Source organism: Carya illinoinensis, chromosome 11 (genome assembly GCF_018687715.1).
Source record: "Carya illinoinensis cultivar Pawnee chromosome 11, C.illinoinensisPawnee_v1, whole genome shotgun sequence".
In the NCBI taxonomy this organism is placed as follows: domain Eukaryota; kingdom Viridiplantae; phylum Streptophyta; class Magnoliopsida; order Fagales; family Juglandaceae; genus Carya; species Carya illinoinensis.
Window position 1 is genome coordinate 10,591,811 of NC_056762.1, and position 12,894 is coordinate 10,604,704.

The 12,894-nt window shown below is 37.2% G+C and overlaps 1 protein-coding gene across 1 annotated transcript; it reads left to right on the plus strand.

Moving 5' to 3' along the window:
• Window positions 1-416: 416 nt before the first annotated feature.
• LOC122280577 (transcription factor TCP5-like) lies at window positions 417-2,766 on the plus strand. Its single transcript, XM_043091534.1, has 2 exons — window positions 417-733; window positions 1,372-2,766. Exon 2 carries the CDS (start codon window positions 1,393-1,395, stop codon window positions 2,407-2,409), a length of 1,017 nt encoding a protein of 338 aa, XP_042947468.1. The 5' UTR covers window positions 417-733; window positions 1,372-1,392; the 3' UTR covers window positions 2,410-2,766.
• The last annotated feature ends 10,128 nt before the right edge of the window (window positions 2,767-12,894 follow it).

Below are 12,894 nucleotides of genomic sequence, written 5' to 3' on the forward strand. Positions count from 1 at the left end.
CGATTAATTTACTGATCTTGTGTATATCATATAAATAATAAAAATCTACATTTTGAATGATAGTAGAGCAAAGTTGATGACTCTAAACTATACCAAATTTAATAAAGTCATATAATTATATATATAGCTTGTACTGTTATATTAATAAATTTAAACATCTACCTTGTAGTACTATTATATTAGGAAATTTAAAGTAGAGGAAAGGCTCGTACAGATGCAGCAACTGGGCAGGCCGATTAATAATTAAGCCTGTGATTTTTCAATATTTGGTATATACGTACACGTACGAGAGCGAAATTGACAAAATTACTGTTGTCTGATTGGTACGTGTCACTGTGAATGGTCACCATGTGGGTCTAAAAGCATGCATGCCATTCTTTTTACCTTCCCTGCATGCAACAATATCATCATGTATAGGTTAAAATTAAACGCACGGCCAGCATCTTTTCTTTCTCCAGTCTTCATTCATTTCGACATTTCAGAAATATATTTTTATTCTGCGTAGAGATCAAAACATTTAGTTTCAACTTTATGCCTTTTACCCAGCAGCTAGCTGCTCATGACTTGTCGATAGATCGATCTAAGAGCTAGCATTCTCGAAAACTTTTTTGGGACTATGGATGGCAAGCATATAATATGCATCTCATCCTCATCTATGTTGGATAATCAATAGCCTGCAGCATGCGGCGGCCAGCAGGTTGATTAGCTGAGAAGATCAGTATGTTTGCCTCATGTAAGTTCTTCTATTTCAATTTTCAATTCTCAGGCTAGCTAGCTGGAGGATGCATATATGTGTGATGTCTTCTTCTTTAATTTCTTATTATTTCATCATGTTCGTCTTAGATATCTCGAATCAGATCTCTCTCTCTAAATAATATAGATTTCCATCTGCCCTAGATTCTGTTTTTTTTCCTTAATTTCCTTTTTATGAAGGGGGCGAGGTGGAAGCCTTTGACCTAGATTTGTAATAGCCATTCAATATTCAAAAACATCTTCTTCTTCTTCTTCTTCTTCTCCTCCTTCTTCTCCTTCTTCTTCTGCATTTTTTTTTATGTTTCTATGTCAGTTGCAACTTAACTCAGTTAAATATACTAGCTTGATATGCTCAAAGTAGCTGCCATAATCAATTTTCCCACAATTGAAAACTGAGCTAAACGTGATCCTCCAGCTAGCATGCACTCATAATCTATGGATCAATATCATAATGAAAGCGTGATACATATAAATCATTGTAATTAAGTTATAAGTAGCTAGGGATCATGTTCATCATACTCAGAATATGTATAGATCTAGCTATAGGAAGCTAATTAATTAATTCATACTAACAGATTAATTTCTATTATTGGTTTCATTTGATCCTTGCACATGCAGCCCAATAATGAGAGAAGTAAGATGATCACAAAATCAAGAGGCAAAGATGTTCAAGCTAATCAAGAAAGCCCAACTGATGACAGAAAGTTCTCAAAGGCAGCTGCGTCAGTTGGTACTTCATCAAGGCAATGGTCAGGATCTAGAAATCCAAGGATTGTACGTGTCTCTCGTTCTTTTGGAGGAAAAGATAGGCACAGCAAGGTTTGCACCATAAGGGGATTGAGGGACAGAAGAATTAGGCTTTCAGTGCCCACAGCAATTCAGTTGTACGATCTACAGGATAGGCTGGGGCTTAGTCAGCCTAGCAAAGTCATAGATTGGTTGCTTGATGCCGCTAAACATGATATTGATCAACTTCCACCTCTACCAATTCATCAGGGATTTGGTCAATTACACGAACAATTTTCCTATGAACCAAACACATCTCAGTACTCTTCTGTCATTTCTTCATTCGATGCAAATGCTGCATTTGTAAATGAAGTTTCTGATAAAGGAAAGGGGGTCAAAACAAATGAAGAAGATCAGATTCAGTATGGAATTGGTGGACAAAATCCAGCTCAAAAGCTTTTCCCTACGCCAAATCATTCCTCTTCCTTACCAGGATTGTTAAACAATGCCATGGCCTACAATTCTTACTATAATTCTGAGCCTTCTGCTTTATCTTTATCTCAGTTTGGAAGCCATGGATTATCTCCATCACAGATAGATCATTCCCATACAACGAACGCCATACCAGTACAGCTTCCATCTGGGTCTCAATATTTTTTCTGTCCATCTTCAACTACATTACCAGCAGTTTTCACTCCATATCCTTCCTATATTTCGACCCTAATAGAGAGTGACCCGATACAGATCAACCATATCCAATTGTTGAGCTCAAGTTCTTCACAGCATGTTCTACCTCATCATCCTGGCCTCATTCCATCTCTGCATTCAGTTGGATCACCTTTGAAGCCCTTTCCACCAAATGATCAGAATCCCAAGCTAACTCAATCACATCCAAACAATAATGATCAGAACAAACTGGATCGATCATAAGGATAGCACTGGTTCTATCATTCCACGGCTAGCTTATCATGGATGGATATGTTCAACAAGTGGCAGGAGAGGAATCATGATCATCAATTACAAGATGGTCGATGTTTCAAGCTGCTCTTCGAATATATTGTCCAGTAAAAGTAAGACACTCCCAAAAAAAAAAAAAAAAAAAAAAAAAAATCTCCTTCTAACCCATGATTTGCAGAAAATGGCCGTGATGATCATGTCAATACATGCAATTAGTTTGTAATGATTATATATAGTACTTGAGATATTTGAGTGCTTATATATAATTTTTTGTAACAAACCAATTAGTTATATATTCAATAATGGAGATAGAGAATATTGAATGCGTCATTTTACTACTACATAGATAATTATAAATAGCAGTCATTTAAAGTTTGCTGATCCTATTTTTGTCAGTAGTTTTCCATTAATCTATTTTAGACCATTACAAGTGAAGTACTTAATAAGTAGCAGTAATATTATGTTAAGTGAACTCAAGACCTCCATTTTGGAGGCTTGAGAGTTCGAAACCCCCCTCCTCAATTATCAATATATATATATAATATTAAATCAAGATATTATGAGAAGATCAAAAGCTAGTTTCAATAGAAATTAATATTCAATATTACTAAATTATTTCTGTTTGAATGTGGATAATTGAACCAGTGTAGCCAAATATTTAATAATATTAGGCTTTTAATTTAAAAGAAAACACGTTTACACTAGCTCATGTGTACGTAATTTGGACACTAAGTTATTTGGTTATATGTTGTTCGATCTTTCCAAGCTAACCGGCCGCATGTATTATAATTAAACCGATATATCCAAAAACATTTCATTTATTATAGTACTAATTATATATATCAAAATTCTAAAGATAATTAATTTAATTAGCTGGTGACTATATATATATGTATATACATATATATATATTGATTTTCCATCCAAACATGATATTATAATTATAAGTACTAGCATTGAAGAGATTTTCACAAAGAAAAATTCATTTCTATCACTTAGCACATGCATATATATATATATATAGAGTATGGCTTGAAAGAAAAGAAAAGAATATGGGGGAAGAGAATACCTGGGGACCGGTTGGGCTGTTAACCCTCAAATAACAGCCCTCCAGTAATTAGCTGCCATGTACGCGTCTCATGCTCTTTATGTCTAAACCGTGATTCACCCAATCTTTTTGTTATTTCTCTTTTTTGCTCTCTCTTTCTGTTACTTGGGGACTCTGTCAGACCCAATCAAAATGGAGTTCACGGGGCCCGGGCACCGTCACCGCTGTTCACCCTCCTCCAACCACTTCCTCGGCGTTTTCTCCCTTCCGGCACCATCATCCACTGAATCGCTCGGAGAACACGAGCTCAACGAAGTAGAAGTCTTCTGGACCGCTGATTTTACCGAACCTAACCACTCCGATACCCACCATGATCACCATCGCCGCTTGAATTTCGGGCAATTGATGGAATCCAAAATCCTCTCCGTGCTACCCCAAGCCGATCGATTGCGCTACCAGACCCTCCGTGAGGGACCAGTCCTGTGCCGCAAGCCTTTAACATCATCCACGTCTTCGTCGTCAACGAAAGCGATTCCATTGATCCCGAGACCGCTGGAGAGGGAGTACTCGCAGTCGTTGCAGGGCAGGAACTTGCACCACCATCAGTCTGCGCCGATGAAGGTGCCGGTGCTTTCGAATGCCATGGCGAAGAGGAGTAACGTACTGCTTCTCGACGTGGACGACGATGACGGAGAAGAAGCCGATATGTTACCGCCTCATGAGATAGAAGCCGATTTGTTGATTGATTTGAGACTTTTAAGTGGACGAGTCGGTGTTATTTTTAATATACATATTAAATATATTATAGTATTTACAGATTGTGGTGGTGAACTGGTGGTGGAGATCGTTCGGGATTGCCTGAGGGTCGAAGTCATCTGGAGAAGCACGAGTTCGAATAGAAGAGATTTCTCAATTTGCCGTTATTATCCCGTGTGCATGAGTGTAGTGTGAGTTTAGTGTACTAGCTGAGGTGGCAGCTGCTGAGTGGATGGCTGTTATTCATTAAAAATCGGTTCGATCGCTTAGCAGCAGAACTATCTGGGGGAAAAGGATCCTCTGATCTCATCATGGGGAGAGGTGGAGGCCAGGTATACCGTGTACGGCCTTGCACTTAGTACTTAGTCTTTGCTACAATTGAGTGGGATAGCTAGGGATGATCATATGCCTCTACCCTCTAGTAAGGGTAGAGTCATGCAATGTTTTGAATACCATATCGGATGGCGTATCGGTCAAGGCACTGGAATGAAATATTTCAGTATCGGTATCGTTTCGTGTACTGTTTCGAGATAGTCGATATATAAATAAATTATATGTATAAATATATATATAAATTATATTATAAAATAATAGTTTATATATGAATAATTTATACATAAATACATATATATAAAAATTATAAATAGTCTGGTATGAATTGGAGGTTAAAAAATAAGCTTGTAGTTTGAAAAAATGAAAAATAAAATAAAAATGAAGGCCGAAATATCGGCTGGTACGACCGGTACGAAACAGGTACAATACCTGTACTGGATCAGTGGCCGGTACGGAATGTTCCAGCAGTACCGGCCAGTACGGTACGGTATTTAAAACCATGGAGTCATGCCCCTTCTATGATGGGTTCATGCCCATCGGAGGGGAAGATACTTAGTTCCGTCTAATTAATAAGGCGTGTGAATCCCACAAGAGGCCGATCGAGAGGGGAAGGGAGTCTGATTGAGGATGATTCCATGTCCTTGTTTGCCTTTAATTTTTTTGTTTACCTTTTTCTTTATTTTCTTAATGAATAGATTTAGTATTATTGAAATAAACACACACACATATATGAAAAACTCTAAATACAGTCATTTTTGTGCATTCCTTGTGTATGAAACCAGCTGGCATGCCGAAAAATGAAATAATGCGGAGCAAATTTGAAAGAATTTTCTGGGTGAGACCACTCCTCTATCTGCTCATGTGGAACAAATAGTCCCAAAACAATAAGACCCAACCATGTCGAAAAGATTGGAACCAAAACAAAAAGAAGTTGGGAACGATGAAGACATAGATACAGTACTTGCTATAACTAAAATTGCCTTTTTGGGTAATCTCTTTGGATTGGTTTAGTCAGCAATAATAATAACAAGAGTTATGTTACATATAGTTGTAGAGTGTGTAAGTGTCGTGCAATCACTTTGAAAAAGAGTGTAGTCTACTATTAAAAAATTAAATTTTTTCATGTGAATTTCGTATTTATTTACTTTTTTCAAAGTGATTGGGTGTTACTTGCACATGACTTACGACTGCAACTATCATTTCTCTAATAACAATAATGATCACTAGCCATTTTCAACTGTAAAACTCAGCTAGTCAGACTACAAACGCAAATAGTCAATATGACAGATCTCTCAGACTGTAATGCATTGTCTAACAAAAATGCCTATTTTCTTTGAAATCCCAAACACCCTTAATCCTTTCGATGTACAAAATCCTCCAAAATCAAACAGAAGGCAAGAACGCATTACAACCATGTTCAATTTCCACACCAACCTAAAGATGCATAGCAATAAAGAAAATATAACTCTCGTTTTCCTTAACAAACCCCACCAAGTAAATAGGCACAAACTTGAAAGAGAAAAAATATAAGAGGATTCACTTTCTTTGGAAATTTTTTTGGTAAGGAAAGAAAAAAAAAAAAAATTCTTGATTTTGGATTGTGAACAAGAGAGATAATGAAGTTGTGGAGACCTTGATTGGTCGTCCCTTGCCAAGATATCTATCTCCTGAAAGAAAAAAACTGGGGAGCGGTTGGATTGTTAAAATTAGAAGAGCAGCCCTCCTATGAGATGGTGACACGTAGGAAATTTATAGTGTTTAATCTACACTAGCATATACCTGATCAACAGTGCAAACCAAACCCAAACGAAATCCCTCCGTTATCTCCCAGGAGACCCCAACCCTAACGAAATCCGACCACACACTCATCCCCGATGGCGCTCGACCCGTACGGTGGCGAGGAAGGAGCTTGACCCAGAAGGTGACGGAGCTTTGTATCTCTCTCTCTCTCTCTCTCTCTCTCTCTCTCTCTCTCTCTATGATGAAGAATTCCTCTGCTTTGGTTCTTCAACCCGTTAAAGGAAAGTGGCTTTCTATGGAATGCTTGTATTTTCGTATTTTTTTGTTTTTCCTGCGACTAAGGTGAAATTTATCATGCCTCATCGATTACTTTCGTGAAAATAGACGTTTTTATAAATTCCTTGAATACAAGTATCTTTTCCTGAGTAAATTCTCAAATATTTTTGGTCAAAGGAAGCAAAGCCTTTGGAAGTCTTCAATTGTTAGGCTTTCATATGTTTTTGTTCTTTCTTTTTCTAGGAGTATTGCATGTGAATTTGTTGGTTGAGTTTGCAACAAAAGCTGACGGTTGGGGTGAAGGAGAGGAGGAATAGCTATAGAGGATTTATATTCGATAGGGAGGATTTGAGACCTCAAAAATAAGATTTTTTTTTCTCTCTCTTTTAGTTTCTTGATATCTTGTAATATTTCGATCGATTGTTGCCATTTTATTTGAAATTTCTTTGAGGTTGATGGATTTGGAAGCATCTTCAAGAGAGATTTGGTCAAATGGGGTGTAGCTGCTTGTTGATCAATAGTTCTTCACGGCACTACAAGGTCGAGCTCTATTGCAGCTCGGCAGGGTCGAGCTTTGGGGTGGCGGTGCAAAGTGATGGCAGTGATGTCAACACGTAAAAAAGTTTGGCTTGTTTGAAATGAGGAAGAGAAAACATGGGCATGAGGAAGCGATTGTGGTGATTTTGTGCGGTGAGGTTGCATTTCTGTGTTATGTTTTTTTCCTACATGTCACCATCTCATTAGAGGGCTGCTCTTCTAATTTAAACAGCTTGACTGCTCCCAGTGCTTCTACTCTTGAAAAGGATATCTCTCCGCCAAGACTATATTAGATGGTATGAAACGAAAACCAAGTCTTAGATCCCAGAAATATAGTGGACTGAAAAAGTGAGTAGAAAGACGAAGGTCATGCTGGAGGGACACAACAAACCAGTCTATGTGGAAGTCGTTTAGGAGATATATACCAAAGACCAAGAGGTGAAGATTACAATGTTAAAAAGTTGGAATTAGTTCTTGGCTATCTAGTTTTTTGGAGTACTGGAATTGGAAGTTTTGACTGCTTCTTACTTTCATTCCGCTATGTCAGCAGAGTGTGCACCTTCGTCCGCAAAAGTGACTATACGTAGCAGGACTTCACACACACACATATGTATATATAATAATATTTTATTTTGGTGTATCTAATATTTATGGTTATATTTTTGAAAGGAAATATAATTCCATCAATTCAAATCAATCAGTACATGGCATCTCAAGCAAAATAGCAGACATAACTTCGGGAGGACCATCTTCAATCCACACAGACTCAAGTTGTAGATACATGCCTAACTTTGCTGTAATATGAGTAGCCTTATTGCCACTTCTTTTGGCAAAATTCAGCTTCCAATCAGCATGTCCAGTTAATAAGTGTTGAATATCATCAATTAATTGCCCTTGCTAAGAACAATTAGTATTATAACCATTAACACCCTCAACTACTACCTTAGCATCACCCTTGATAACCACTTGGTGCAAATCCAGTACTTCGCACAAATTAATGCTTCTTAGAAGAGCATAGCATTCTGCATAGAATGCAGAACAAACATGACTTCTTGGAGCAAACACCACAATCAGAGCCTCACCCCTACTGTTCCTTACCACATTAATGCCAATACCCATGAACCTCTTTTTAGAATCAAAAGTAGCATCGAAATTTAACTTGTAGAAAGGATCAGATGGTGGACTCCACCCCATATCAGAAATCTGTAGAGGGATTCTATCTGCATCAGTACTTAAACTCAGATGTATTTCATGAAAAACTTCTTGTCATTCAATGCTAATGTAAGTAAAGCAAGTGGACTATTAAATTTGTTACTGAAAACAAATTAGTTTTGTCTAGCCCAAAGCTTGTGTAGAATAGCAGCCACCTGATCTAACTTTATAGCAACCAATATGCTAAACTAGTCAAGCCACAACAATTTAAAGTTTTGATAATTAGAACTCTATTTATTGAGAGGACTATCTTTCTCCCCCTTGACATCCATGGAAGCAAGACAATTCCAAAGGACATGGATAATAGCCTCCTCACTTCTCTGATTAACAGGACACAGTTCATCCTCCACAATCTATTTTTTCCTTAATAGTTGCTTTGTAGGTAGAATATCATTAAGTGAATTCCATATAAATTGTTTAATCTTCCCTGGAACCTTTAACTGCCATAGTTTTCTCCATAACACATCAACTACCTCTCCATTCGAAGCCTCACCTATAGACTATTTTATCATTGAGCAATCTAGGAAATAAGCACTTTTTACTGGGAAGGCACCCTTTGCATTTCTGGCCCAAATCAATTTGTCACTGACATCCCTCAAGCTGATAGGGATACTAAAGATAAGTTGTGCCTCTTATAAGCTAAATACTTCCATTATTATATCAGTCTTCCACTTGACATTAGCAGCATCAATTCACTCAACAACTGTTGAGTCTGCAAATAACCGATTGATAGGAGTTTGAACTTTATAAGTAGTAGGCTATGGGAGCCATTTGTCATGCCAAACTCGTATGCTATGTCCATTCCCTACCCTCCAAACTGCACCTTCTTTGGCCAACTTAATAAAAGACTAAATGCTCCTCCAAATATGAGAAGGAGAAGAACCAGGTTTAGAATCCAAAATGTCATAGTTTTGGAAGTATTTTCTTTTAAAAACCTGTGCCACCAAAGAATTGGGTTCTTGAATTAATCTCCACACTTGTTTAGCCAATAAATCTCTATTGAAGCTATTTAAATTTTTGAACCAAGGCCTTTTTTATTTTTTTATTTTTTATTTTTTATTTATTTTTATTTTTATTTTTTACTTACCCTAATCTTTTCCAACTTCTCCAATGAATACCCTTTTCTTCTTTCTTGTGACTCCACCAGAATCGAGAAAAAATAGCTTCAATTTCCTTTAATAAGATAGAAGGCAATATGAAAACACTCATAGTATATGCATGAATGACTTGCAAGACACTCTTAATAAGAATGTCCTTTAATGCAGATGATAACATTTCCAATTTCCAACTATTAATTCTTCTCCAGACTTTCTCTTTCAAAGATCTAAAAGTGTTGTACTTAGACCTTTCTACCATAGTAGATAAGCCTAAATACTTATTATAATTGCCACATAGCACCTGATCATTTGTAGACTCAGTTATCAACTCTCTTACAGTAGGGTTTATATTTGAACTAAAAAGGATAGAAGTTTTTTGCTTATTCATAGTCTGACCTGAAGCACATTCATATAGCCATAAAATCTGTTCTACATAGCACCACTCTTCTTATTTTGCTCTACAGAAAATGACATGGTCATATGCAAATAGAAGATGATTAATGGTCAAATCACCCCTTGAGGCAGCAACACCCTTAATAAGACCATTCCTTTCAGCTTGTTGAAATAAGGAACTGAGCCGCTCAACACAGAGAATAAATAAATAAGGAGACAAGGGGTCACATTGTCTTAGGCCTCTAGATGGAAAAATAGTATTGCTTGGTACACCATTTACTTTAACAAAATATGTAACAGACTTAACACATGTCATAATCAAACCTGTCCACTTTTCACCAAATGCCAGCTTCAACATCATAGCTTCCAAGAAATCCCACTCAACCTTATCATATACTTTGGACATATCCAATTTAATGGTCATACTTCCCACCTTTTTTTTTTCTTTTTCTGTTTTGTCTAGATTGCATAGTATGTAGGAGTTCATAGGCTACCATAACATTGTCTGTGATGAGCTTACCTCGAATAAATGCACTTTAGTCTATGAAATAATCTTAGACAACAACTTTTTCATTTTGTTAGCCAAGAATTTTGAAATAAACTTATACAGCACATTGCATAAGTTAATTAGTCGAAATTCATGCATAGAGGAAGGAGAATTGACTTTGGGAACCAAAGCAATAAGAGTATGATTTAGACTTGTAGGTATAATTCCATTTCTTAAGAAATCCAAGACAGCTTTAGAAACATCCATTCCCATAATCTCCTAGTGATTTAAGTAGAAGCCAGCACTAAAACCATCTAGTAGTCCAAGAGACTTTTTTTTAAAGCAAACAATACATCCTTTTCCAAGTTTAATCTCATATCATCAGAAGTTCTAGTATTCACCCTAGCTAAACACTGCATAATGTAATCTCTAGAAGGATGAGTATAGAGGAATACTTGAGAAAAGTGCTGCCAAAAGCCATGCATAATATCTCCAGAATCTGTCAGCAGCACCCCATCAGCATTCATAACATTTTTGATAGCATTTTTCTTCCTTATCTGATTGACACAAGCATGGTAAAACATAGTATTTCTATCTTCATTCTCTAGCCAATATTCTTAGCCCTTTGCTTCCATTTGATATATTCTTGATCCAATAGAAACCAAATATCCTTCTGAAGTTGTTTATGAACAAAAATAGAACTCGGGACTTTATTTTGTTGAAGCTAATCTGACACTTTAGATTTTTCCTTAATGACTTTAGCTCTCTCACTATCCATATTCTTGCTCCATCTTTTAAGGCCTTTACTACGATTCTCGAGCTTAGCCTGCACAGATTCTAACATGTTCACACCAGTAGTCCCTTTTTGCCATTCTGATACTATTAAAGAACTACAGCCAGCTTCTCTACCCCAATTGAGCTCATATTTGAAATTTCTAGGACCCCTTCTTTGTACACATCTACTCGAGCCACATTCTAGTAATAAAGGATGATGATAAGATTAAATGGCAGCAAGATTTTCAACTTTATAATGATTGTTACTATCTAACCAAGTCTGCTTAGCCAGAGCTCTATTTAATCTCTCATTGGTATAGGTAGTGTCTTCATGTCGATTGCTCCATGTGAACTTTTCGCCTCTTTAGCCCAAATAATATAAATGTCATTGCTCTAAGACTTGTCTAAGCAACTCCATTTGATTCTCACCACCTTTTCGTCATTGGAAAAAATCTCATTAAAGTCTCCAATGACACGCCAGCCTGATAAGTTAGGTTTAAAGAATTTTAATAGGTCCCAAGCTCTTCTCCTTTGACTGACTTCTAGGTGACCATAAAAACATGTAAGTAGCTATATATTCTCACCAATTGCATTTGAAATAATGGCATTTATATGCCTAATTGAGTAATTGAGCAACTCGACATTGAGGTCCTATTTCCACATAAGCATAAGGCCACTACTTCTACCAACAACATCAACAACTAGACAATTCTCATATCTTGCTTTTGTTGCAATGGATTTTGCACGTTTAACAGATAACTTAGTTTTATAATGAACACCTCCTCGGGCACTTTAGCCTTCACTAGGAAGGAAAGGCTTTAAACTGTTCGAGGGTTCCCAACTCCCTGACAGTTTCAACTTAGCGTTTTCATAGTGCTTGGCGGGACTGACATAGTCTCTTCCAATACATTTTGTGAAATAACATCAATTCTACCTTTCTTTGAACTCACTATGCCTGGAAACAAATCTTCATCCTCATCAATTGATCATTTTCTACCAAATTGAGAAATAGGAAGTGAAGTAGACTTACTTTGGAGATGGGCCCTTCTCTTCCACTTACAGGTGTGAAGTAGTTAACTATGGAGCCATTAAGTCCTTTGGGACTTTAGATGCAGGACAGCTGGGCCTATCCCCTTTTTGTTCAATGTTATTGGATCCCTTTACCAATTCAATTGAAACTGACTGAACATGACCGGAAAGCCCATCAAGGCCCAAAACTTGTGTGTTGACTCTCCCATTATCAGAAATAGGATAATTAAAAGGAATTGCATTCAAATTTTGATCAACGGACTCTATCGAAAGCTGTGCAAAATAGTTGCCACCATCACTTATCAACTGTTTATCTTTTCTCCCACTTTCAAATTCCTTAACTGAAATGGGCCCCTTCCCGAATTTCATGCCTGGAATATTGCTATTGCAAAAACTACCTTCCACCTCAGCCTGCACTAATTGCTCCTCCTCCACACCCATAGGCTGGCCACCATGCTCAAAGCTTCCCATCGACCTACTTCCTCCTTGTTGTCATCCTTTTTTGTAAAACTATTAATAGAAGACAGAGGAGTTAATTTGCAATGGACATCACCCTCTGCACAAAGCCATGTGCCAAACTGGATGGCCGTGTTATCATCCTTCTCCAACCCTAATCCACGATTCGAGCAGCCATCAACATCATGAACAATCCCCCCACACCTAAAGTATATCTTTGGAAGTTTCTCGTATTGAAAAGGCACCCATAACTTCCTACACGAGGAATTAATGAATCTTCCATGAGCAACAGGTTTAAAAAGAGACAGTTCAATTTTCAC